This window comes from Eschrichtius robustus, chromosome 9, assembly GCF_028021215.1.
Source record: "Eschrichtius robustus isolate mEscRob2 chromosome 9, mEscRob2.pri, whole genome shotgun sequence".
NCBI lineage: Eukaryota > Metazoa > Chordata > Mammalia > Artiodactyla > Eschrichtiidae > Eschrichtius > Eschrichtius robustus.
In genome coordinates, this window is record NC_090832.1 from 121,846,626 (window position 1) to 121,873,997 (window position 27,372).

Consider the following 27,372-nt stretch of genomic DNA (forward strand, 5'->3'; position numbering starts at 1 on the left):
TTTTTTTTTAAAACTGTCAACTGCCACCTGTCACTTTCTACTGTTAGTGTGCTCTGCTAAAGAAGCCTCTATTTTAATTCCCAACTTACTACTATGAATCTACTGAACACCAGATAACCCTGCCTCTTAACATTTATGCATAAAACAAGGAGACATGAACTCCTGAGTGGAAAAGTTTGGTCTAATATCTTACATTTTCATTTCAAATTCACAAGAACATAGTCCAAAACGATGGCCAACCATATTTTCTTAAAAATGAAATGATATTCGAATAGATTTTTTTTAAGATCTAAGAAACATATTATGAACATTATAGTTATTTAAATAAAATACTTTTATGAAACAAAATGCTGAATTTTGTTTTTCCTTTACCATATAAATATAACTTAGGAAAAAGAAAACTGGCCATAAAATCCTCTTATTAAAAAATACGTATTAGTTTTTAAAATGTCAACAAAACCTCTATTCTCTTACAATATTTAATTTGCTATTGCAATTTTTACAGTAGCCTCAAAAAAGATTATCAGTAAAGCTTTCCTCCTAATTTTCCTTTTTCCATACACAGATACAAATATGTAAAATGAGATACTTTATAAAACTGCTGCAATTTTCTAGAGTTCTGTTTCAAGAGCTATAAAAAGTATTTAGTTACTTGAATGAAACAAAGGATATTTTTTAAAAGTTAAAAAATACCTCATCACCCATTTGTGGCACAAATGGACATCTTCGGGGGAGAGTATCTGTAATCCATGTTGAAGGTAACCATTCTTCTAACGTCAAACCATTTTCCGTTAGTTCTCCCACAGCCAATCTCTAAGTGTAAAACAATATAAAGTAATATTATCATGAAAGCATTCATCTATCAATCTGCCCTTTAAAATAACTAAAAAGGTAGTTTAAAAAATAAAAGGGGAAGGGATCTTTGTACAAAAATGTATATTAAGTATTAAAGACCTTACTCTGGGAAGATGGCAGCAGTGGCAGTATAGTTATATTCGATTTCTCCAAATCACTCCATAAAAAAAGAACTAGATAAACCAAAGCTCTACAGACAATATTCAAAACAAAACTAGGTGACAAGATATTCCCATAAACACTGAAGTATAAGCTCTGTCTCCTTTCTTTCCTCTCAAAATTCTATCAGTTTCATAAACACTCCATGTAACAGACCGAAGCACATTCGAGATTTTATTTTAAAAAATCCTAGTCATAAGCGTGTTAGTAAGAACTAAGTAAGATATTCTCATATGGGCTGAGCAGTGCCAAGATACAGAAGGCTAACTGTTTCCATGGGCTGGGCATTATACTTCCACATAGCCCAAGAATATTCCTTTAACTCCTTTTAAAGTAGCCATTTCACACACAAGCTTCTAAAAAAAATTTTTTTTCAGATTTTTTTTTTTTTTTTTCAAACAGAATGCTGTCAAGCCAGGTCTCTTACTTTTGTGAATACGCCTTTGAGAAAAAGCTAAAATTTTCTGGTCACCTACAGGTGGCCATCATAGTCTGGATATTGGTACCTTAGACTTTGGAAAAATGGACTTTCTAAGAGCTGAAACCTAACATATGTAAGTAGAGACAGAGAAACTTCATGCAGTTGATTAAAAATGTTTTGGTTCAGTGTTTGTAAACTAAGATTTCTAAATTTTATTCTCTTGTGTTAAAAAAAAAAAAAAGGTGGTTATAAGGTAGTTATCACTGTGAGTTAATGAAAGTTCATGAAAAGAAAAAAGGTCATAATGGGTGTCGAGAACACTACCTGCAGCAGGTATGCTATAGTTGCTACTTAATACTCATTTTCCTATTAACTCTTCTTCCTATTAACCACCTTTGTTTGTATTTCTCAGTTAAGCACATCAGGAGAACTCTCTCTGGAGAGTAAGGGAGGGGTAAAGGACTTTGGCATTTACTATACGTGAGATGGATCCATTGGAGAATTTTAGGCAGAAGAGTGATAGGATCTGACATATTTTAAAAGGATCACTCTGGATGCATCAGAGCAGGCATCTGCAAATTATGGCCCATGGTCCAAGTCCAGCCCACTATCTTCTTTCATAAATCAAATTTTATTGGAACAAAGCCATACCCATTCGTTTATGTATTGTCTAGGGCTGCTTTTAGGCTACATTGGTGGAGTAGCTGGCCCTCTACAGAAAGTTTGTTGATCCCTGCTTTAGAAAACAGAGCCTAGGGGGATGAGGGTAGAAGCAGGAAGAGAGATGGAAGGCTACTGCAGTAATACAAGTGAGAGTTCACAGTAGCTCACACTAGCATGATAACAAAAGTGGTGAAAACAGTCAAGTGCTGAATGTATTTAGAAGACAGAGCCATGATAATAATTCCCTGATGGACTGAATGTGGAATGAGAGAAAAAGAAGAATTACAGGGTTTTGGTGTAAACAACTGGAGTTGTCACTGCGGAGATGAGGAAGGCTGAAGTGCAGCACGTTAGAGAGGAAAGCTTAGAAAATAAATTTTGTTATGTGTTAGATTTGAGATGTAAAGCCACATGACATGTGAACAGTTATTTTATCCACAAGTAGTTACTGAGTAGCCAGTACTGTTATGCACTGAGCACATCACAGAGTGAGATCCACAGATCGTATCCGTCTTACATATGGTGAGGTGTTCAGTTAAAGTGTCTGAAAAAGGTTTCCTTTGACTTAGTAAAAAGAAAGAAAGGTCGGAAAAGTCTAAAAACTACTTATTCCAGCCTCAATATGAACTATTAATACACTAAGGCAAGCATTTCTTCCCAGAATGTCGATTAGGATAGCTAACAACTCTTACACGAGAAGTAATCATATTTATAACGGTAAGACTGTGGCACAGACAAGAATCATTATGATAAACATTATGACAATTCCTCAACAATTCTTGGGGAACCTAGAAGTTTTGGTTAAAGTAGATTTCTGTCAGTTAGTACTTACAACCACTTCGGGGATAAAATGCATTGACATGTCTCTAAATTTCCAGCCTCATGAATTGTGATTTCTTTAATTTTGGAGATACAGGTAACTGATTTATTTCCTTTCTATCCATGGATATTCTTCTAGGTCCACCTAAAATTTTATTTCTTCTGGAAAGCTTATGTGAAACTCTAAGATAAGATGGCCCCATTTGGTTTCTGAGTTATTATCTATAAAATTACTTTGCCAATCAAACATATTTTATCATGTGATATTTATTCTATTTTTTTGGGGGGGGGATTCAAACAACTTGTTAGTCACACATTGTTTCTGGAGCAAGTACTACGTCTTACACTTCTTTTTATCCACTGTATTGCTTTATAAACTGCAGGCACCAGATAAAGATTCATTGCTCTGATTTCCAGAGCTCCTAACAGCATAAGGGATATATGTCAGATAATATCTGAGATAACTTTACTGTATCTCTCGAGAATTCTATTTTTTAATAAGCATTTTCTATATTTGCCTAACTGGGTTTTTTTTTTCTTTTTTTTTTTTTGCTTAATTCAAACAATCATATGGAAAATATTTTCATTTTTTTCATAGACGCAATAAATATCAACTAATTAATGATGTCTCAGTTACTTTTCAGCTCTACAACTCTATGCGTAAGAAGGGAAATATTGTGTTTACTTGAGATAAGACGACTAAGGAATAAGAACAATTCTATCTACTGTTAGATTCACTGATAGGCTAACAACAAACCATGTGAACAAAATCCGAATTACAGGGAGTAGCCTGTAACATCCTAACTTCATGCTATTTAAAATCTGTCCCACATAAATTTAGTGGCAGACAGACCCTGGGGTAATACTTTAAGCAAAACAGTGAAATGAAAATACGCCAAACAGTAACAGTGGATCCAAATGTAGCATGTGTGAAGGAACCTGAGGTATTAGTTTATGGATAATCATCAAATAAAAGGGGACCAGGTGAAGTAAACTGCACTCCTGAGACAAAAGAATTATGTGAGGTAACAATGCAAACCTCAAAAGTTCATCAAAACTGTCTTGAGATGAAAAAAAAGTTTACCTCATTAGCCAGATACATGGCTAAATCGGTTTTATCTGTCTACTATGTAAAATAATGGGTCAGCCTACATTTATCATCACTGACAAGGAAGAAGAGAAATACTGTGGCTAATGTGTGGTACTCTCTTTGGTAAATATCCCCTAGACAAAGGCAAAGGAGGTGACAAAAAGGATAGTAGGCTGAGGAATGCAGATTAAAGTAACCCATAATTATAAAGCTGAAACAAACAAGCGCTCAATGGATGCAGATAAAATAAACACTTAAGACAGAAGTAGTCTTAAAATTTTTCGAAGCTCTCTAAAGATAAAGACCCTACCGTCTCCCTAGTATTTAATTCTACAGGTAACAACTTCTATTTAATTCTAAAAATGGCAGAGGTTTTAAAAAAAATCTTCCATTTGTTTAACCAAATGTGCCTCGAACTTATAGTCTTCTGGGGAATACAAAACGTGTCCCTTGTATTTCATTTACTTTAGAGCAAAATTTAAACAGTTCTTGTTTTTAAAGTATTCCAACTCCGTAACAGCTAACAGATCTTATTCACATAACATTCATCTCTTGCTTTCTCTGATCTGTCTCAAAGTATCCACAGACTAAAGACGTAGTAATCAAACCAGTACTACTGACCTAAGGACTAGTGATGGCTCACATACTCTGTAAATTAATGAAGGCTTGTTACCACAGTCGTATTTTCAGCAGTAACAGTTAATAAGGATGGTTGAAAAGTAAAGGCAATTAAAAGACTAATAAACTGCGTGTTTTGTAGCATTATTTTTTTTACATAAATAAACAAATCCCACTGGAGTCTCAAGAAAAAGATCTGCTCGTGTTATACGATTAAATGCTCAATATTTACAATATGGTAATTCTACAAGTAAATACTCTCACATGCTAAACATTTAAAAACTTGAGGAAACTAAAGAGATCTTAATATATTTTATTTTACTACTGCGTACTTCTGAGTTTTTTCTATTACTTGCTGGTACACTTGAAAAATGTTTATGTTCATCAGCTGCACTTTTAAAATGCATGCTTTGTTTTTATAGAAAACATATATATATATATATATATATATATATATATATATATATAAAAATCAACCTTTTGTTTTCTTTCTTTGGGCTTCTTTTTCTTTGGTGATACTGGTCCATCTTTTTCTTCATTTACTTTCTTTCTTTCTTTTTTAATCTGTTTCTGCTTCTGTTTTTCAGATTCTTCTTCTTCATCTGAACTGCTTTCTGCTTTCTTGGTTTTATGCTTAGGAATTTTCTTTGGTGGCTGCAGATTAATTCCTGCATCTGCTGTCCAGTCAGAATAATCACTGGAGTAGTCACTAGAAGGAAAGAAGAGATTTAAAAAATACACAGACAAGATACACTTTAAGACTTTGTTGTATGAGAATGTAAAGAAAGATCATAATAAAAAGTAATGACAGAACAGTACATACTAAATGAACTAAAAGTATTTCCTAACTTTCAACTCATCTTCTCAATAGTTTCTTAAACGTCTGTAGGCTTAATTTACTTAAGTATCTCCAAAAATTTTTAAGATAAATAAGGTCATAGTGCTAGTTAAACAATGAATTTAAGTACCTTCTATGATTTTAGCAAACACACAGATTTCTGAGTGCCGCATGTGTTCAAAATATTGTGGAGTATACAAAAATGAGGAGCACAGCACCACTTTCCTCAGCTCTAGCAACAGCAGAAAGATAGCCCTAGGTAGCACAGGAGGTACTGACACTGAGGAAGAAGCATAGGGATTCCTTTTCGAGGTCAGGTGGGCCCCTTGACACGGGAACGCCCACGGTAGAGCCCTGGTGCCTTCACGGTAGCTAGATACCGAATTGGCAGGGCCAGAAGTCCTCCTACCCAGCGGGAAGACTGTGCCTGCCAACTCTGCACGGCATCTCCAGTGTACACCCTAGGTGTATCTTATGCTTCAAAGCAAAGTAAGATTCAGAAAAATACAGGCCTAATATTTTATGTATCACTACCAATCGTGTTTGCCATTGGCTGTATCTCACTGGAAACTCAAGCTTTCTTTTCAGTTTACCTTCAACAGACCTCAGTTTTACTAAACTGATGTTGCAAAATAAAGAATCCAATTATGTTATCTTCTGTTTTAATTTTAGTACATGAGAATATTTCATTACTTGATTTTATAGTTTTATAAATATAATTACCTTAATGGAATCTAAATTATACTATGTTAAAATCAATAATCAGGTTGTCTAGATTTACTGATGTATATATCCTCACTCCTCTAAACATATTGCTGATAACACTGAAGGCATATTTTTCTGGAGTTTTATTCTACTACCTTGTCCCTCTGGCCCGAGTGTCCTTTATGGGCAATTTACCCGTTATCTCCCTAAGAAAAATCATCACAGATAACAATCAAATAATTAAGGTGTTTTCTAGTAAGATTTCATGACTTCATCTTAAAACTTAGAATGATTTTGAAGAACTTAAATAAAAAATATTTTCTGACACTACTCTGGATATGTGGGAACACATCTGCAAGGCAAATAGCTACCTAGCTATCCTCAACTTAGGAGCATTTATTTACTCTAACTCCAGCCATGGTCACTGTAAACGGCACTCGCCAAATACTCACTGTTGTTACTCTCTGGAGCACTCAGCTCTTACAGAAAATCTGCTGCCGCCAGCACGGACTACAAACCCCAGAGGTCTATGTACTTTACAACAATTTCCCCAACTGCTGAAGCCAACACTGCTTTTTCAAAACAAGAACCTCTATGTTGTTTCATGGTTTGAGATACAGGCATACCTTGTTTTTACTGTGCTTCATAGACACTGTGTTTTTTACAAATTGAAGGTTTGTGGCAACTCTGCACTGAACAAGTCTATCAGTGCCACTTTCCCAATAGAATTATTTTTAGATTAATGCTGTTTTTAAATGTTTAATTATTTTTTTTAGACGTAATGCCACTGCACACCTAACAGACTACAGTATAGTGTAAACATAACTTTTATATGCACTGGGAAAACAAAAATTCGTGTGACTTGCTTTACTGCAATATTCTCTTCATCGTGGTGGTCTGAAGTCAAACCTGAGATATCACCAATGTATGCCTATACTCTATTTCCACTGCTGAGCCAAAAGAAAGTGAGTTTTCCTTCTACTGTCTTGTTTCAAATACAGAAAACCACCAGACATAACAATGAACACTTGCATATCATTACTGGGAGCAACTACTGTGGAAATAGGAAAAGTCCATGATAAAAAGAGGTGAAGAATTATTAAATACAGCCTCTTGGTTTCTTTGGCAATTTTAAGAGCTAGTGCTGCCAGGGAATAAGTATCAGGGGCTAAACATAATTACCATTCCCAAAGGCTCTACCTCTTTCTTGCTACTAAGACCTCGCAAGGTCAGCCAAGGCCATCAAGCCCTGTAGCAATGTGAATCACCAGTAAGTAGAAGGAGCTGAAGGAATCCTCGCTTACGTGATCAAATGGGGTGGGAACAACAGGAAAAAGGGAAAGTTTATTCTCATTGCTGGAAGAAAATATTATTATTATTAGTCCATTAAAAAAGACAGTTAATTCTAAAAAATCTCATTACTTTCATAATTTAATGCATAAATATTTCTCAAAGCCAGTAATGAAGCTAGCTTGTGGTTCAGTATTACAAATTTAACAGCATTCAGAAGATAAAATATCAACTAAGAAAAAGTTAAAAGCATCATTTTGTAGATCTAGTTACAATATCCAAAATTTTTTTTCTACTAGAGAAAACATGTCAAAGGAAATCTAAATTTTGGACAACTACAAAAAGGCTCTGAAGAAAGATCAATTTTAAACCCAAAGGGACTCTGAAATATGTTTCTGATAGAAAGGATTTTAACATTAAGAATCAAGGCAGCTTTCTAAAGAATTAACATTACATTTGGAAGAATAAAAATTCATTAAATTACCTAGAACTGCCATCACTGTGCCACGCTCTCTCTTCCTCTTCGGACGTTCCACCACTGACAGCAACAACTTCACCTTCCTAAGAGATAGTTAATACATATTTTATTGTATAGCTTTACAGAATAACATTCTATGATTACAGAAAATGTCAGTGATATCTAATAGTATGAATCATATTAGGATATTTATATTAAAACCTGATTTAAGTTAGTTATAAAACACAGGTCTCATATTTTTATACAAAAATTATTGAATGTATCCAAATATTAAGTGTATCCAAAGATAAAATACTTATTAATACTGGATTCAGAGCAATCTCTTGGGTGGATTAACATTTTTTTAAAAAGCCTCATAACACATCTTCTAGACTGGGTGATACCAAATTAATATTTGATATCAACTTTACTTCCTGGGCCTTTTTTAAAATTTAAGTTTTCTTTTTCTATAGATGCATTGAGAAACTTAAATTTAGGAACTTTTATGTTTTTATTATTAAAATAGCTTTATCATATAAAAAAAGGATATTCCAACTCAGGTATTATTTTATACAAATGGAGAGGATTAAAAACTCCCCAAACACTCTGATTTCTCTTTAGTAAATATTCACTGGTTAACACAGGATACTACCTGTGAAGCCATTTTCTTTATAAAAATTGGTTTTTTTTTTTTTTTTGGTCACAAAATCTTGCTCCAATAAAAATACCAGCTCACATTAATTAAGCTTTTAGTATATGTCAGAAACTATTCTAAGCACTTTGTATATATCATCCCATTTGATCTAGACAAACAGTGCTGGTGATAGGAAATCAGTCATTTAAAAATAAAAGAAACTAAAGCTTAAACAGGCTAAGAAATTTACCCCAGGCAGCACAATTAATAAGCAGCAAAGCCTATTTTGAACTCATGTCATTTTACTTCAAAGCTCAGACCCACTCTACACAAGAATGGTTCAGTGTTATTAACTGCTGGGCACATCCAGATCATTTTTCACGAGGATAATGAAATGTATTTTTTTTACTAATTAAATGTTATATCTTGGGGAGAAAATTTTTCCTGTTTTGATGGCTTAAAAATGAAGAATGTATTATATAACTGTTCCACAGGGCTTTGAAAACTAGGCAAATATGAAAAGATCAAAATCCAGAGTAAATTTTATTTAGCAAATTTAATCTTTGCTCAATATAACTGAAAAAAAAAATCTGAACAAGTGATCTGATTATTCCCACTCTTAGTATATTACTTCTTTAAAGGGGGAGAACAGAAACATAATTCTACATTCTAAATACAAAATAAAAAGGTACTATATGGAAGTACAAATTATTTGAACCAAAAACCCAGGATTCTTTCATTTTTAACTAATATATTGTGCCAAAGGTGATATTCTTTTCTTATTATTCTCCTCTACAAATATAAGGCATAAACAAATTAGTTTTGAAGACAAATCAAAGAATTAGTAGAATTTTCTTATGTAACAGATGTACCTGGAAATACATTTTGAGCTGAATTAATATTTTTAAAATTTTATAGAAACTTAATATTTAAAAGAGTAATAATACTATAAATCTTTCAAAAATAAAGAAATATTTTATAATGCAAATAAATAGCACACATGTATTTTACATTCTGTGGCGTATTAAATTGTTATGTGTCAAGTTTATATAATGAGTATATTTTATCTTTTTTGCCAGATTGAACGTATCATTTTGTTCTGGCCATACAAGGACCTGAAAACACTGGAGACTAACTTTTAAATTATGGTTAGAATACTCTCGGTTTGTGCTAATATTGCCCTGTCCATCGAGAATATATGTGGAGAATCCCCATACATGTCTACCACTGCAAAACGTAACATGACTTCAAAAATGTGTAGCTGTCAACATCTCAGACCATAGAGTCTCTGACTTAACTGTGAGTGAAGGGGTAATAGGGCAAGTGGGACAGGGGAAGGAAGACCATTGTAATTGCTAAATAAGACTGATTTGTGACTGCAAATGGATTCCCTTTGCTGAAAGAATATATAATTTAGTAGGGACAATGATATTTATGGAAATAATTATACATAAGGAATATTTTAAAAATTTACATTGAGAAAGCTATAAATTGGTACAGAGATTAAAAACTAAACAAAATTGTCAAATGTCTACTGATCAGTTATAGTTACAGACTAGAGTTTCATGGTACCATTTCAAAAACCTGGCTTTGGAGTGAAAGGAACATGGGTTTAATCCCTGCTCTACCATTTAATAGTTCGGTAAATGTGTAATCTAAACATCTTTGAACTTCAGAGCCCTCAAAATGGGAATAATTAATTCACATGCATTTGTTTTGTGGACTTGAGGTTATGAATATCTGTGCCATGCCCAGAACACACACTACGGTCCTTCAACTATCACTATCATTTTAAGACCTAGACAAACCATGTTTGAGCTACATCTATAAATATAACAATGAATGCAAAGAATAAAAGTTACGTTAAAAAAAACAAGTAAAAATGAAAACAGAAATCTATGAGTGTGCTGAGCTCTCACATCTGAAGAACTAGTGCCATTTTCTATCTCTTCTGAAGGTCTGGGAGTCTCTTCCAATGCAGATCTCGTACGATAATTGTGTTGGTTTGCTTGCTGCTTTTTGGATTCTCCAAGATCCAGGAAATGTTCATGAGTATGATTCTGGAAAAAAGTAAATTAAATTTATTTAGAGTATGCTTAAAGAACGCCTTTTACTTTAAAAGTTGTATTTTTTAATGATAAAAAACCCATTCATATTTAAGATATCCCATAAGTAGACTAGACTATAGTACCAGCTCAAATATTTTAACATTAAGTTAAAACACAGGTTTATGATATGTTGAAATTCACTTGCTGATTGATAGGTTATAAAAACTTTTTTTTCTGATGAGGATTCATAGTAACAGACTAAGCCTAACACTGAACTCTCCTGTATGCACGCCAAACCTATAGAACAGATATAAGAAAGAGGACCACAGACTGTGAGGCATATATAATAAGGCAGGGGCAAACTAGAAAACAAAATGGTGATCACAAAGCTAACCAATCACTATGAGACTTGGATACCAGGTGACTAGCTCTCTCTTCTGCTGCAGGCAAATGTGAGAAAAAAGTCTTCTGCAGCAGATGAGAAAACAACTAAGACTGATCAAAATAACTTAAAGTCCAACACGGTTACAGAGATGAAAAGAACTCAACACAAGAATTTACACCTGAAAAAAACCCAACTTGTGAATATAAAAAAATAGAAGCAAAATACTAAAAACTACCTTCGAAAAAAGAGACTGACATCAGACTTATACATACAACATATCATGCAATAAATCATACAATAAGAAAAAGGAACACTATCTTTAAAGTGTGGGCAGAAAATAATTTTGAACCTATTAGTTATATTCTCAGTCCTTTGAACCTATAGTTATATCCTCACTTTTTTTTTTTTCTCTTCTCATTAACTTTGTCTTAATGGATCTCAAAATTCTGTGACAGATTTCTGGTCAAGCTGTTTCCATTAAAACGTACTGATTTAAAAACTATTAAGTTAAAACTGCCACATACAGAAAATCAAATGGTCCACAAAACATTCTCCATTTCTTCAAGGTTTTATGATGCATTGTTATCAATCAGTCTTTTACTATTCAGCTTAAATGGCTGATCGAGAAACAGTCCTGAGACCGTTCTTCCCCCACTGGTTAAGACTGGGGTGCCCGGTACTGGCGATAATATTCATTTAGCCCTCTGAGCTTTCTGGGCAGACGTGGTGACCTTGCCAGCTCCAGATGCCTTCTTGTCCACTGATCTGATGACACTGAAAGCAACTGTCTGTCTCACGTCACGAACAGCAAAGCGACAGTCAGAGGAGCTCTCAACACACAAGGAGGCTTGCCAGGAACCTATCAACAGTGGCAGGCAGCACCACCACCTTTCAAGAATTTGAGGCCATCTTCCAGAAGCCCCTTCCCAGAACAGAGACCAATCTTCTCCTTCAGGTCAGCAACCTTGCAAGCTGTGTGAGCTGAGCTGTGGTACAATCCAGAACGGGTGCATAGCCAGCACTGACTTAGCTTGGATGGCTCAGGATAATCATTTGAGCTGTGACGCTGGCTGCTTCCATCATTCATGGCTTATTTTTGCTGTCAGGAAGCACAAAGCTATTATGGCGAGCAGCTCTGACAGACACATTCTTGACACTGAGATCTACATTGTCTCAGAAGAGCTTCACCCAAGGCTTCACGCGCACTTCAACAGACTGTTTTTTTTTTTAAACTTCAGTTGTAATGACGACTGAGCAAACGTGATCACATGCCAGATTTGAGAACCCCAGTCTGCAACTGGCCCACAGGGACAGTACCCATACTACCTGGAGAGGCAGGCACCAAGGGCTTGTCCATTAGACAAGTGGGTGGCAGGATGCCATTCAGAGCTTTCAGCCGCATGGTTCCACTGGCACTGCCATCTTTACAGGGGACTTTCCATCCCCTGAACCAAGGCATGTTAGCACTTGGCTCCAGCATGTTGTCACCATTCCAGTAAGAAATCAGCATAAGCACTACTGTCTTGGGGTTGCAGACAGCTTCCCTAATGTAGGTGTTGATTCTTTAATTTCCTCTTAACTCTTCTGGCTGTAGGGTGCTCAGTGGAATCCATTTTGTCAACAACAAACAAAAAGTCTAATATTAGTCAAGTTCAAGTTCATGGGATTCCCTTTTTCTCTCCAGAAACTTTCAGAGTATTCTGTTTTAGATATTTTCAAATCTCACTATAATGTGCTTAATTGAGGTTTTAAATTTAATTTTGTATTATTTTCTTCCTTATTCTAGTTGGCACACCATGCATTTGCTCAGCTAGAGATTAATTCTAGGAAATTCTGGATCATTTTTCCAACTCTTTTCTCCCTCTGTATATTTTTTCTTCTTTGAAGACTCTTACCAAATAAAGCTTTTTTTTTTTTTTTTACTACGTACTTCTAATCTGTGTATATATGTGTGTATACAACATACACATGACATAAACATACACATACATGTTTTTCACATTTCCCTCATTCTCTCCATCATTTTATCCCTTGTTGATGCATTCTGAAGAGTTCTTCAACTTGACATTCCAGCTTGTTAACTTATTTTTCAGTGTTTTGTATTCCTCTATTCAACCCATCCATTGAGTTCTCCATTTCAAAGACAAGATGTTTCATCCCAATTTCTCCAACAGAACCCTCTCCAAAACAGCTTGCTGCTACATCATGTTTCCAATATCCTCTCTTATCTCTCTCAGAATAATATGCTGTGTTGAGTATCTGAATATGTTTGGCTCTGGTTTCACAAGTGTATTGGGTGGCACTTGGGAAGGGAGGGAAAAAGAAAAAATCCAGGTCTTGCCCTGTCTCCTAAAAATGATTCTGTATGTGTATGGGGGGATGGGGCTGTGTACCTCAAGACCTATAATACTGCAAACCTGAGTTCAACCAGTCTCTGTCTCTCCATCACCTCCACTCTCCAGTTCCCTCCCCACAGTCTTGTCACTTCTTCCCTGCACTTTACCTCTACTCTTGCTGGGGCTGTTAACTTGTAAAAGCCAAGTGAAATAAAATACATTTTCACATACAAGGATACAAGATTTACTCCACACAGATTCTCTCTACAAGAATTACTGAAGGGTTCTGTAATTTTGCAAAAATTTGGGAAAATATGTAAAAGGTGTAAAAAAGGAAATAATATTCAACTATAATCTCATAAGCTTTGAGTAATTTATTGTTAAGAATGTAATGGATCTTGCTTCTTTCATTTAAATATTATTTATCTACGCAAATCTATTTCATTAAAAAACTGCTTTTTGTTTCATTTTGTAAAGCTTTAGCCACAATTTTGCATTTCATTAGAATAAATTCCAAGTCAAAGAACATGTTTTTAATGCCTTAATATATAATGCATAAGAAAAAGCTGGTTGTCAACCAACATCTGTTCCCCGCTTCTTGCACAGAAAATGAAATTTTCATTGTCAGAATTTCATGTGACTAAATTCTGGCCAATGGGGTATCTGGCACAATGTTGCAGAACAACTTCAAAAAACCTTCCTCAGGAGAGCATATGTACCCTCTGCACCTTCCTCACTGACATGATCTTCCATCCTGCAGCCTTATATGAAAATGCTGACATCTTGGGGCATGAAGTCAAATTCACACATAAGAGAATCAGAAATATTTAAAGAACTTCAGTTCTCAACACAGAGGGCATCAAACCAGACCTTGACCACCTACCGAGGCTTTTAATCAGAGAGAAATACATTTCCCTTAAGGGGAATAAATAAATATTTAAGAGAAATTAAGTAAATCTAAGGCACTGTAATTTGGGGACCAAACCTATTGTCAAAAATCAACTTTATAATTGCTTTCTAAACAGTTTTTTTGTATTAATTTATACAACCCCCCTGCACAGTTAGTACCCTCTACTATTAGAGGAAAAAAAATAATCCAACTCTGAGATGAAAGGTAGCATCTCATAACTTGTACATCTGTGATTATCAATAGGAGGTGCTTTCAAACCTTTCTCCAGTCTCATAAAATTTGAAAAACAAAAATGAGGTCATGTTATAAACACTACTTTCCCACTTGTTTTTTTTTCACTTAACAAATACATCATGAACGTTTCTCCAAGGCAATGGAGTGAGCTCTAACTCATTTCTTTAAAAAGCTGTATAGTATTCCATGGGTATATATATGTCATGACATCCTACCTTTCGTCCACCAATAAACACTAAAGTTATTCCAGTTTTTGCACCAGAGACACTACAAATATCTGCATGCACACACACGTGTATACATTCACATCAATTCTTTTCTTTCTAAAAAAATAGTCTTCGAAGTACCACTACTGGATTAAAAGATAAGCATATCCTTTTAATTTTTACAGATATTACCATATTCCATCCATAAAAGTGGTAGCAATACAAGCTCACAATCATTATATGAATTATGTCTCCACATCCTTGGATTCAGAGCAAAGGATACCAAAAAAAGGGTATGCTTTCCAGGCACCATGAAAAAAACCAACAACAACAACAACAACAAAAACCTAAAAAAGAAAAGATTATTTCAGATTATACTAACAGAAACTGTAGCAGTGTAGGGTCCTACTGATGCCAAGGTATGATACCCTTAGTAAAGGAAAACATAAAATAATAGCAAAGGACTACTTGAGTCCTTCAAAGAGTCACAAAACAGAAAGAGGGAGCTGTAATAAAGGAAACTACTTTAGAAGGTCTGAGGAACTCAAATAAGAGGAAGGAGCACAAAGCTGGGTCTAGAGAGCAGTCAACCCTTGACACTCAAGAAGGTTAAGTACGTATCTCTCCCAGATTAGGGCATAACCAATTGAAATCCACTGGACTGAAAAGTTTTTCCAGAGTAGGATGACAGACAAACCAACAGGGTAAACTAGTAGGGACAATTTACCTATCTTAATGGAGAAAATGAGAACTATTATTTATAGCAGCATAGCTGACTTAATTACCTGCAATAACAAATAGGTGCAAAAACAGTAAAAAAAAAAAAAAGTGTAGGACAAAAAACAAAACCAGAACACTGTTTTACAGTGTGCCACCAATGGCAGAACTAAAAAAAAGATCTTGCTTAGGCTTAAGGTATAATTTATTAGATTTAACAGGCATATTACAATTGGCATTTGGGGGAAAGGTATGCTAGAAAGTAGGAAATGTAATATTAAAGATTTAAAGATAATCCAAAGATAATCGAGAATTAGCTATGTTAACTTTATTTCACTAGTTAAATATCCTGTCTACAATGCTAACATCTTTAATTACAAAAAGGCCTTAAAATGGTCACTGTACTTATGAAGCAAATATTAAACATCAAAGTAATTACTATTTACCTTTGAGACAGTGGGCATTTTATTCTCTTTTGGAACTGTGAAGTGTTTTCTTTTCTCTTCTGATCTGTAAGTCTTTATTTCTTCTTCTCCCTTTGCAGTTCTCCATTCTTCTTGCCTACTGAAAGAGAATTAAAAGCCACATATAATCTATAATGTTTATAACTGATTTCTCCCCAAAGGGAATGTTAGGTATCAGAGAGGGGATGTTACTCCTGATGCCTTCTTTTCAGATGAGGCATGTGATAAAGATTTCTGAGTTTAATTTCATAGATTGTGAGCTCTGGACATTGAGCATTAAATGACTGGAATACTGGAAAGACAGACTCTGTCCACTTGAACTAGATACTACATTTCTACTATAGTATTAGGCAAATAAAGTTTTAGGATCTGGGAACACAGTTACTCCTAAGGTAACTGCTCCAAGGATTAAAAACAGAATTTATTTATTCTTCAAAAATTATGTCAGTGTTGGGCTTATGCTGTGATAATCTTATGTGCCATACAGATAGCTGGAATTAAAAAAAAAAAAAAAGGCACAACAGACCCTTGAGGTAGAACTAACATTAACTCCCGAAGCCCTGAAAGAACTACATTCTCTCCAGTGAAAGGCAGGTCAGGCTTCAGCCACTGAAAAAACTTCAACTCTATCCAGGTATGAAGCTGAATTTGAGCAACAGAAGTTTTGAGGAACATTAACTGTGAACTTTAATTTCATGGAACCTGAACTCACAAGGACAACACAATTCTTAAAAAATTTTAATTCCTTAAAACTTTAAGGTTTTTGAACTGGAAGGGTATTTAATCTTTGAACTTTAATTTTTCCCTGGAGATATCACAGTTGGAAGGGAGTTAAAATTCGAACCTGGAAGAGCTCTATGATATTGATATTTTATTACTTGGGTATATTAATGTTGTCATTTTATACTTAATTGCAGAATCTCTAATGTGGCTGGTCATGATTCTGAATGGAAATGAGTGAACTTGAATCTTGTGAAAAGAATGCCCTTGGATTTAATTTTGTTTGTTCTTAATTTTTTTTTAAATTAAACTTTTTTATTGAGACAACTGTAGGTTCACATACAGTTCTAAGAAATAATACAAAGAGGTTCCTTGTATCCTTTACCTAGCTTCCCCCAATGGTAATATCTTGCAAAACTACAGTACAACATCATAACCCGGATCTGCATATTGATACAACCCACTGATATTCAGAACTCCCCAGTTTTACTTCCACTCATGTGTCTGTGTTTGTGTGTGTATTTGGTTCTCTCCAAGTTTATTACATGTGTACGTTTGTGTATCCATTGCCCCAGTGAAGAAACAGAAAGAACATTTCCATTACCACAAAGATCCCTTGTGGTGCCCTTTTAATGATCATATCCACCTTTTTCTCCTCCTCCTCAGCCCTTCCTCCCCACAATGTCTAGCAACCACTAATCTGTTCTCCATCTCTATACTTTTGTCATTTCAAGAGTAGTCCATAAATGGATTAATACATAACCTTTGAGATTGGTTGCTCACCATAATTCCCTGAAAATTCAATCAAGTTGTGTATCAACAGGCTGTTCCTGTTTAATGCAGTCTTAGTCTGTGGTGTGGATATACCATAGTTTGTTTAATCATACACCCACTGAAGGACATCTGGGTTGCTTCTAGGTTTTGGCTATTACGAATAAAGCTGCTATACATCTGCGTACAGGTTTTTGTGTGAAAATAAGTTTAATTTCTTTGGGATAAATCCCCAAACAGTGCAATCAATGGATCGTATGATAGTCTTATGTTTAGGTTTTAAGAAAAAAATGCCAAACTGTTTTCTGGAGTGGCTGCACCATTTTACATTCCCACCGGCAATGCATGGAGGGATCCAGTTTCTCCACACCCTTCCCAGCATTTGGTGCCGTCACTGTATTTCAGCCATTCTGATAGGTACAAAGATTATTGCACTGAAGTTTTAATTTGCATTTCACTAATGGCTAATGATGTTGAGTATCTTTTTCATGTGCTTATTTGCCATCTGTATGTACTCTTTGATGAAATGTCTGTTCATAGCTTTTGCCCAATTTTCTAACTGGATTGCTTTGTTTACTGCTGAGTTTTGAGAGTTCTTTATATATAATAGATATTAATCCTTTGTTGGCTATGGGATTGGATTTAATTTTAATGCAAAGTTCCAGGAAGGGCGAATATCCTTTGAAGTAATGGCCACAGCCTCGCTGGACCATATGCTCAATGGTCAAGCTCAAAGAAAAAGAGATAAAAAGGTGACGAATATTTGGAGAGAAACAAATCTTCCCCACTGTTCCGTGTGCAGGGACCTCCACCACCAACGAGCAACCCACTCCTGGACTCTGTTCACCTCCTTACTCATTCTTCTCTAGGGTAGGAGGAGTGAACTAATTAATTAGGATGCTCTAGAAGGAAAATCCAGCTTAGCATGGCCCAGTTCTATGCCCCGTTTGCCATGTATACATTCTTCTCTGCACTTTAAAGAGGCAAACCAGCTGCCTCACATGAGGAGAAATACCGTGGCCCAGTGGTACCTTTCGTTGGGGTTCAGTATTAGGAAGCGCACATTCATGCAGATAAAAAAGTCATGTTCTTCACAGCCGTATGAATAATAAAATATTCTCATTTCCTGTCTTACTCTTTTGTGTTATTTTTCACTCCTTCAGAACTATTTTTAAAATGATGGGTATTATTTATTGCACCCTCTTCAAACCTTAACATTAGAATTAAAAAGTAGACAGGAACGCAGCTAAAAATATACTAAGAGAGTTAATTTTTTATTAAGAACATCTGGGTGTATTTGTCATCAGATAAAGTTATGGTTCAAATTCAAGCTTTAGGTGTATAATCCTAAAACCTAACACAAATTTGGGTGTTGTCCAATCAAAAAAGCATAATATATATAAATATTCAGATTACAAATATTTTTAATTATATAATTACTCTTATCTTTTAAGAACTAGGAAATCCTAAAATCAAATTTGATCTTCCTATGTTTTTTATTATAGGACAGTATTATAATATATAGTCAGTATTAGTCGGGGCTCATATGGACCTCATTCATGAGTATTTCATTAATAAAGAATCAAAAGGAATTGGATATAAACGTCCCTCATAGCAATGACCTTGAGAATAGGATTAGATAAAATCAGTACTTTTAAATTTACATATGTATACTTTTAAGTATAAAAAAGAATTATTTAAAAATACTTATATAATCTATTACCAATAAATAATATACTGTATTTTCACTATGCCTCTGAATGATGTGGTGTGAATGACTAGTAAAATCCATAAAAAACTAAATTATAACAAACTATGAATGTGTTTTAAGATACAGTTAAACAAGACAAACCAAGATTTAAATATGCTACTCAGTAAACTCTCATATTTGTTCAAGCCAAATTTATAATCCCCCCCCATTCACCTTCACACTCCCCCCATATCAGTTATATGAATCATCCCAGAAAGGGACATATACTGAAATTTAACTTTTCTCCAGAGTCATGAAGAGTTTAAAACATTAGCTCCGCAGATAAATTTAAAACAAATTAGAGCTAAAAAGGCACTCTGAAGACTGTAATTCAAAATGAATACAAACAACTGTAGTACCTAACAATTCATGATTCCCCTTCCTTACCTGGCTACACCAGCTGATAGCTCAGGTACTACCACCCTTCGACTCCAAGCTACAAGATCCCGCTCTGTGGCTATTTCACTTCTTGGTGCATTACTATGCATTTGCCGTACACCTTCGATTTGACCACTACGCCTCAGTCCTACATTAGGTGGTGAATGAACCTCTGAGGTAGAACTTGTAGAGCCTAAGTGAAAAAATTAATACAGTAAGTTCTATTTAGAGACACTTCTCCATTAGCTTCTAACAGGAAACACACACACACACACACACACACACACACACACACGCACACCAGGGGGGGGAAAATCCATACTATCTTCCACATGAAACTTCACAGTGCTGTGGCAAATAATCTCATCACCAAATTAGGAGCTAAACCACAAGCAAAAGCTTAATGAAAACAGAACATGGTTATTCAGTTGACTAGATAAGTTAATGAATCATGACTATGGACTGTTAAGCTCCAAAGATGTAAAACCTAATATTACTTAAAAAAAATTGCCCACTGTGTATTTTTGGGAAAACTATATAAGAAGCAAAAACAGACACAAACCCAAGGACATTTATGGTTCATAAATTTGCTTTAAATTTTCTCTAAAGTTTAATAATATACAACAACAAGGATGGTGAGATGTTCGAGAATGTGGCTTTGAATATATTCCATAAATAATTGAATAAATTTATTTTTAACATGTTTCTAAGTTATTCACGTTTATTATAGGAAATTTGGAAGAATATACACATTAAAAAACTCATTGTCCATAGTTTGAAACCTTATATTAAGAATATTTTTTTAGGTCATTAAATACTCTTCAAAAACATGATCATTTTGGCAGCCTAATATTTCATATAATGGATTTACCATATTTGTTTAATCACTTCTCTACTGCTGTAGGTTTAGACTGCTTCAGTTTTTTAAATATTTCACTTAAGAATCACTGCTTACCTCTACTTAAACGGCTGGTATTACTGATACCTGCTTCACCAGAACGTCTCAGGTCTTGCTCCTGTTGCAGTCTTTGAATCATACTATCCAGTGGGCTGATCTCCTGGTTTGCTTGCTGACTTAAAACTTGGTTCAGTCCTATGTAAACCACAAAAATGCTAAGGATACTTCAAACCATATTACTTATCAACCTCACTTTGAGTCCAGAATTAAACATAAATTCTGCTTGAGTAAGACCTAAAATGAGCAACTGTGAATGATGGGAGAGAGAGAGAAAAAAAAAAAAAAGGAAACATGCCCCCTTCAATCTTCATTAAAAATAATGATGATGATGATGACATAACTTTTACTTAGTGTTTACCATGATTCAGGTACTCACATAATCATTACAATACCACAATCCCACAGGTATTATTAATTCCACTTTATGGATAAGAAAATCAAAATAACTATTCAAAGTCATATATCTAGTAAGTGGCAAAAGAAGGATTTCATCTTAGATCTTCTTTTAAAAAAGGCAAATCTGATTACCCACTTTCTCAAAAAGCTTTACTGCTTCATTCAACAAATTCTTGAGTGCCCATTATGTATTAGGAACTACGCCAAGAAACTGAGGATCCAGTGGTGAATAAGATACATCACGGTCCCTGACCATCAGGGAGCTAACATTCTAATGGGGAAGCTGAATGATAAACCCATACACAAATGCAGATTGTGAAAAACTGTTGTCAACATAAAGAAGGTGATGAGATAGAGAAAATGGGGAAGGAGAGAAATGGGAACTACCTATGGTGAGTCAGAAAAGTCAAAGAAGCCCACTTTGAAAAGGAAGCATTTGAGTGAGACTTGAAGAAAAAGAAGAATTAGTCACTCATGTGAAGAGCTAGAATACACTCTGGACAGAAGGTAAGAGCTGGTACAAAAGCTCTGAAGTAGGGAGGAACCTGGTGTATTTGAACCCATCCTGCTTTTCCAACATCAATTCTCACCCACACCAGTGATATGAGACTGCCTGACTCTTTTACTCTCGTAATAGGATATACACCTTTATGCTTTGGAGCTTTTGACCACTTCAAGTACAAATGTGATAAATGCTAACATCCTTCAAGCACCAAGAGAAATGGCATCTCCATATTTCCTACATGAAATCTTTCCAGACTACCCCTGAAACACCTAATACAATGAAATGCTATGTAAATTGTAAATACAATGTAAATGCTATGTAAATAGTTCCCTGCAAGTAGCAAATTCAAGTTTAGCTTTTTGGAACTTTCTGGAGTTTTCTTCCCGAATATCTTCTTTACGGGTTGGTTGACTCCACAGATGCTGAATCCAGGAATACGGAGGTCCGACTGTGTACATACCTTAGTACTCAGCCCAATATAGAAAGGAAGCCCACTACTTAGTTCTTCAAAAGCATGAATTTTCTTATCCATCTTAATATTCTAATTCTAAATCTAGAACAATGTTAGGCATATAAAGATGCTCAATCCTGCTGAACAAATAAGAAAATGTATGTTATGAGATATATGAAAGGCATTGCCACAAGAGGAGAGAAAACAGCAATTAATATCGGGTGTGTGGGAATGTAAGCAAGGACTCGATGAGATCAGACTTTTAGAGTGGGTTAGTAAGATACAAAGTATATTCTGAAATGAAGCAGTAGTAGTATGAAGGTATAAGAAAAGAGGAAATTATGTGTATTAAGCACATAAGGTTATTTCATTTCGTAAGAGAAAACTAAAATTCAATGAGATAAAATAACTTGACCAAGGTCACAAAGCTAGAAAGTGGTAAAAGTGAACAGAGGTAAAAATTAAAATGCCTATGGATGCCTATTTCCTGGTATACTGGAGAGAAAACATCTCATGTTTGAATCTGATATAGCTCAAGTTTACAACTGAGAAAACACTTAAAGTGTATTGTTCAGTGTAGATATAATAAAACTGCACTCAAACCCAACTTATTACAATATCCAACATGTATGTTTACCTAACTCTATTTCCCCAAAAGAATTTTACTACAGATCTAGATTTGCAAATAGAAATATAATTAGAAATGATGCTAAAGTTTTTTCAAAAAGTATTTTTCTTTTGTTCTATTTTTGTACCTGGCAAGTCAAAAATAATGAAGGAAATGATATTTACCCTGAATTCTGTGAACTACTAGAACACTTAAAAATTCTGTGACTCACTCTGAAGCCATAATTATTGCTCTGGGTTCTCTTGTACCCCAATACTATAACTGGTGTCTTTCATTTTCAAGATCAAGTCCACCTGTTACTCTAAGGGCAGCTTGGCATGGAAGAAAGAACAATGCACTGGGAGTCAGAGCTGGATTTGAGACCCTATGATTCCGTGTACTTTAACTTGAGCAAGACATAATGTTGTTAAATTTTCATTTTCTCAATTTTTAGAATTGGGATACCACAGATAAAAGGATTAAATGAGTGTTATTTATGAAAGCCCTTTAAAAACTGTTAAATGAAGGGAAGAATAATCACGATAATTTAAGTAGCACTGATATTTTAATAAATGAGTCCTTTTCTTATTTCCCTGTCCCTGAAATCCCAGCCTAGGTACCTGACTGAGACCTGGGAAAGATCTGAGTCTTGCCAGTTCCCCACTAAGGGAATGAAGACATTTATCTTAATTTCAGTCCTATGACCAAGACTTCTCTAACAATTGTGAATTCTCTAATCTGAATGCCTGCCTAGATTTCTCAAATCCTGCCTTTTCTTAGATTGAGTTCATGCTGTGTCCACGTACTGAAACATTTTAGTTTCACATACTCTAGATTCTTCATTATAATTTCACATGCCCAATCCTTTAAGAAAATAAGAGATGACTGATTTTTCTGTGCTGCTTACAGAATCTGAATTCATTATTTAAAAGTTGACTCATTACATATTACATCCCATATATGTCCTTCATATCTACTTAGAAGTTTTGCCCACTTATGCTAGTCGAGAACCTAAACTATTTTCATAAACATTTTCCTAGTCTAAAATATAACAAAGATTCATAATTGCAAAACTGGTTTAACTTTCTTTACAGTCCTTCCATTATTTTCACTTAATAAATTAGTGCTACTCTTCTTGCCAAAAGCAGGGAAGAAGCCTGTAGACCCTGACTCCATTTCAACTCCCATTCGATTCTTCAACTAATTCAACTTTCACCCTCCATTACTTCACCCTCCAAAACAGCATCACTTTTCATTCCTATCTTAACTTTTCTTAAACTTTTAAAAGTTGATCACTTCTTAAAACAATCGTTAACGTGAACAGACTATCTAGTCTTTTATTATTATTATTTATTTATTTATTTATTTATTTGGCTGTGCCAGGTCTTAGTTGCGGCATGCGGGATGGGATCTTCGTTTGTCGCATGCAGGAGCTTTCAGTTGCCACATGCGAACTCTTAGTTGCGGCACATGGGATCTAGTTCCCTGACCAGGGATTGAACCCAGGCCCCCTGCATTGGGAGTGCAGGGTCTTAGCCACTGGACCACCAGGGAAGTCCCCTAGGCTATCTAGTCTTATTCTCTCTCTCACATCATACCATTATTATTCGCTTTAATAATTTATCATCATTTTTAACTATGTATTTGTTTACAACTGTTTACTAATCTAACTCACTCCACGAGAGCAAGGATTGCATCTGTTTACTTCACTGCTGAACACCGCAGCTTAGCAAGTGCCAGCGACAGAGGAGATTCACAATGTATGCTACTGAATGAATAAACAAATGAACTGACTCATCTCATACCAAATACAGACTTACCGTATTAGTCCTCAGAAGGTTATAAATAGATACAGACCAAAATTATTGCTTTAAACCTCCAATGCTTCTTAACTGCCTTGCAATACTTAAGCATTATTCAAAGAACTTTAAAGAAGTATAAATATCATTTTACTTCTCATTTGTTCAAAACAATTAAAAACAAAGTTCTACCCACTTATCAATTTTATAAGATTTCAACAGGAAAAGGAAGATTTAGCATGGACTGAAAATGAGCATCTACCTGAGGAAGTTACCCCCATCTGGGGGATGAGCTGCTCCTCCCTGCAATTTTCACGACCAGGAACTAATCTCTGGTATCTTGATGGATGAGGGTTACCATCGACATCAACCAAAAAAGGCGGCGGCATGAGATGAGGTGCTTGCTGCGTCTGTTCATCTAACACAAAATTGTTGGCATCACGGATGAGGGGCCGGTAATCACTGTGAAAGAACATCTGATCTGCTATCTATAAAAAGAAAGGCCCATAAAAGATTGGACAAAGAAAAATTTATCATTATAGACTTCTAATGGAAGGCAAACATTTTAATATAAATCATGGTATTAAACAATAATATAAAAGAATATTTTCTTGAATTAACTGTAAATAAATCTTTGTATGTTCTACATTAAATTTTATGATTAGAAAAGTAGCTGCTTTGACTTGAGGACACTGGGAGGGGGAAGGGTAAGCTGGGACAAAGTGAGACAGTGGCATGGACATATATACACTACCAAACGTAAAACAGATAGCTAGTGGGAAGCAGCTGCATAGCACAGGGAGATCAGCTCGGTGCTTTGTGACCACCTAGAGGGGTGGGATAGGGAGGGTGAGAGGGAGGGAGACACAGGAGGGAAGAGATATGGGGACATATGTATATGTATAACTGATTCACTTTGTTATAAAGCAGAAACTAACACACCACTGTAAAGCAATTATACTCCAATAAAGACGTTAAAAGAAAAAAGAAAAAAGAAAAAGAAAAATAGCTGCTTTGAAGTTTCCCTGGAATAGAAAGAGACTGTATTCATAAAAAGAATTAAAAAAACATTAAAAATAAGTTACATAATTTCAAATTAAATGGTAAAATTAAATCTAGGCATAAATCTTTCAGCAGTACTTTGACTTTCCCAGGGCTATCATGCTTTCTTATCTTTAAAATTACTAAATATGGTAATTATTTGTTTTAGCACTTTGCAACGAGAAATCAATTTATTCTTTGAATTAAACTCTTTAATGAAACCACTCATACAATTTAAGAAAATCCGTAAGTATACAGTAAGCATGGTTTATATAATAATAATATAAAAAATTAATGACATGATTTTCTAAGAGAATAAGCATTTTCTTTAAAATTTCTGAAATAATATAAAAATTATTAACATGAACTCATACCTGACACATCTGTAACTTTAAATTTTATCATTTAATCTGGAATTTCTTAAACCTGAACTCTTCAGTTTTTACTATGATAACCTTTTAAACAACTCTACCACAAATAAACCATTTAAATCTTTTAGTCACTAATCTCAGATAGGGTCTTTAATATTTAAAAATATTAACTACCATCACAGTAGTCCATACATTTTTTTGAGAACCACATAAAAGCCACAGAATTGTACCCCAGACAAATGCATATTCTCCATATAAGTAAAACATTTTACATAATTTCAACGAATCCCTCTCTATGGACATCTCATCTCCAACACCCATCTTATATACCCCAACCTAAAAACTGCAATCTAGACCTTTCTGGCAGGCTAAGTAAAAGGTTATTTCTTCTGAAATATAAAGATTATTATCACTTCCCTCCCCAAAATACAACCCCTAAACATCTATGGATTTAAAAACAAACAAACAAACAACTATAAGGAGAAGACATATAGTCATCGTACTCTACCTTGTCATATTTGCTACTGGAGCCAAAGCCAAAAATTAAAAGATGTCCATGAGAGTCTGTGCATGCAAAATGCTGACCATCAGGAGAGCATTTGCAGTCAAATACTGCACCATGTCCTTGGCCTTCGATCTGAAATGTATTTAACCAACAATCAGAAAACTGCCATTAAAATATAAAGAACTGGCTGGTCACTATTGTTACTAAAATTCTATGATAAAAGATACGTAAGTATATATCCTAATGAAGTGAAGATATAACAAACACAGTATAGTAACAAAATTTGTGAATATTCATGAAAAGTGCCAGATTAAAAGCCTTGAAAAACAACGTATTATCTTTATCCATAGACCAGACACAAGTCAGGAAATAAAACACCACCATTCTCCCCCACCCATAGTTCTGCTTCATGTCTTTAACCCAGATTTAAAATGTTAATTGCGCCTTACAGTCCGTCTTATCTGCATTTAATCAAGCCCTTTCAGCAAAGGCTGACAATGTGGAGTAACTGTAGCGATTTTTGGGTAACTCTTGAAGTAATAGCCAGAGATCACTGCTCACAAGACACTAAATTTTTCTTTTTGGTAATAAATTCCCTTGATGGTCTGACTCATTTTTTAAATGGTGAATTTCAAAGGTTAAAGAAAAGGTTTTTTTTACCTGATAATTGTTTTCTGTTTTCCAGTTCCATTAATCCAGAACGAATGGGTTTCTCCCTGCAACCTGTCAATCAAACAGAGGTGGCCAATCACCACTCTGAATTTTTTTGCTCTCAGTGCTTCTTCAGACTATGTTCCAGTTGAAAACTTCTTTAGCAGTGTTCTGAAAGAGGTAAAAATTCTACCCTATCTAAAGCACAACTAGGGACTGAATTTCAGAAAACAACTAAAATAGGGAGTTGACTCCCTAACAAATAACAACTAAGGATGATTTTCAACAAATGTGACTGGATTTCTGGATTAGCAGAATCGGAACACACACACATTATCAGGTAAGAAATACCTCCTCTCTGTTCCGGTATCCACTGATCTAGAACAAATTGGTTTTATTAGTAATATCCCAATATCCCAGTAAATGCTTGGAAAAGAGAGAAGTGGTCATTTTCTTCCTTTAGTGTTAAAAATATGGCACAGGGATGAATGTACAGTTCACCAAGTACAGAAGTGAAATTAAAATTTTGAAGAACAGTTGATTTCTCAAGGAAGATTTGCATTTTGGTCAAAAGAGAAAATGTTGTTCTAAAAGAAAGGGCTCTGCCTAAGAAGTTTATA

General features: G+C 34.8%; 1 protein-coding gene across 2 annotated transcripts in view; it reads right to left on the bottom strand.

Annotated features, from left to right (window-relative positions):
- PHIP (pleckstrin homology domain interacting protein) overlaps window positions 1-27,372 on the bottom strand; it is a 122,699-nt gene that overhangs the window by 29,106 nt on the left and 66,221 nt on the right. For both annotated transcript variants that reach the window (XM_068551655.1, XM_068551654.1), the window contains exons 16-24: window positions 26,105-26,233; window positions 24,447-24,672; window positions 20,424-20,561; window positions 19,478-19,661; window positions 15,832-15,949; window positions 10,469-10,609; window positions 7,943-8,019; window positions 5,103-5,334; window positions 694-813 (exon numbers count right to left, since the gene is read on the bottom strand). In XM_068551655.1, the coding sequence (XP_068407756.1) occupies window positions 694-813; window positions 5,103-5,334; window positions 7,943-8,019; window positions 10,469-10,609; window positions 15,832-15,949; window positions 19,478-19,661; window positions 20,424-20,561; window positions 24,447-24,672; window positions 26,105-26,233 (1,365 nt within the window). The remainder of the gene's footprint in view (window positions 1-693; window positions 814-5,102; window positions 5,335-7,942; window positions 8,020-10,468; window positions 10,610-15,831; window positions 15,950-19,477; window positions 19,662-20,423; window positions 20,562-24,446; window positions 24,673-26,104; window positions 26,234-27,372) is intronic.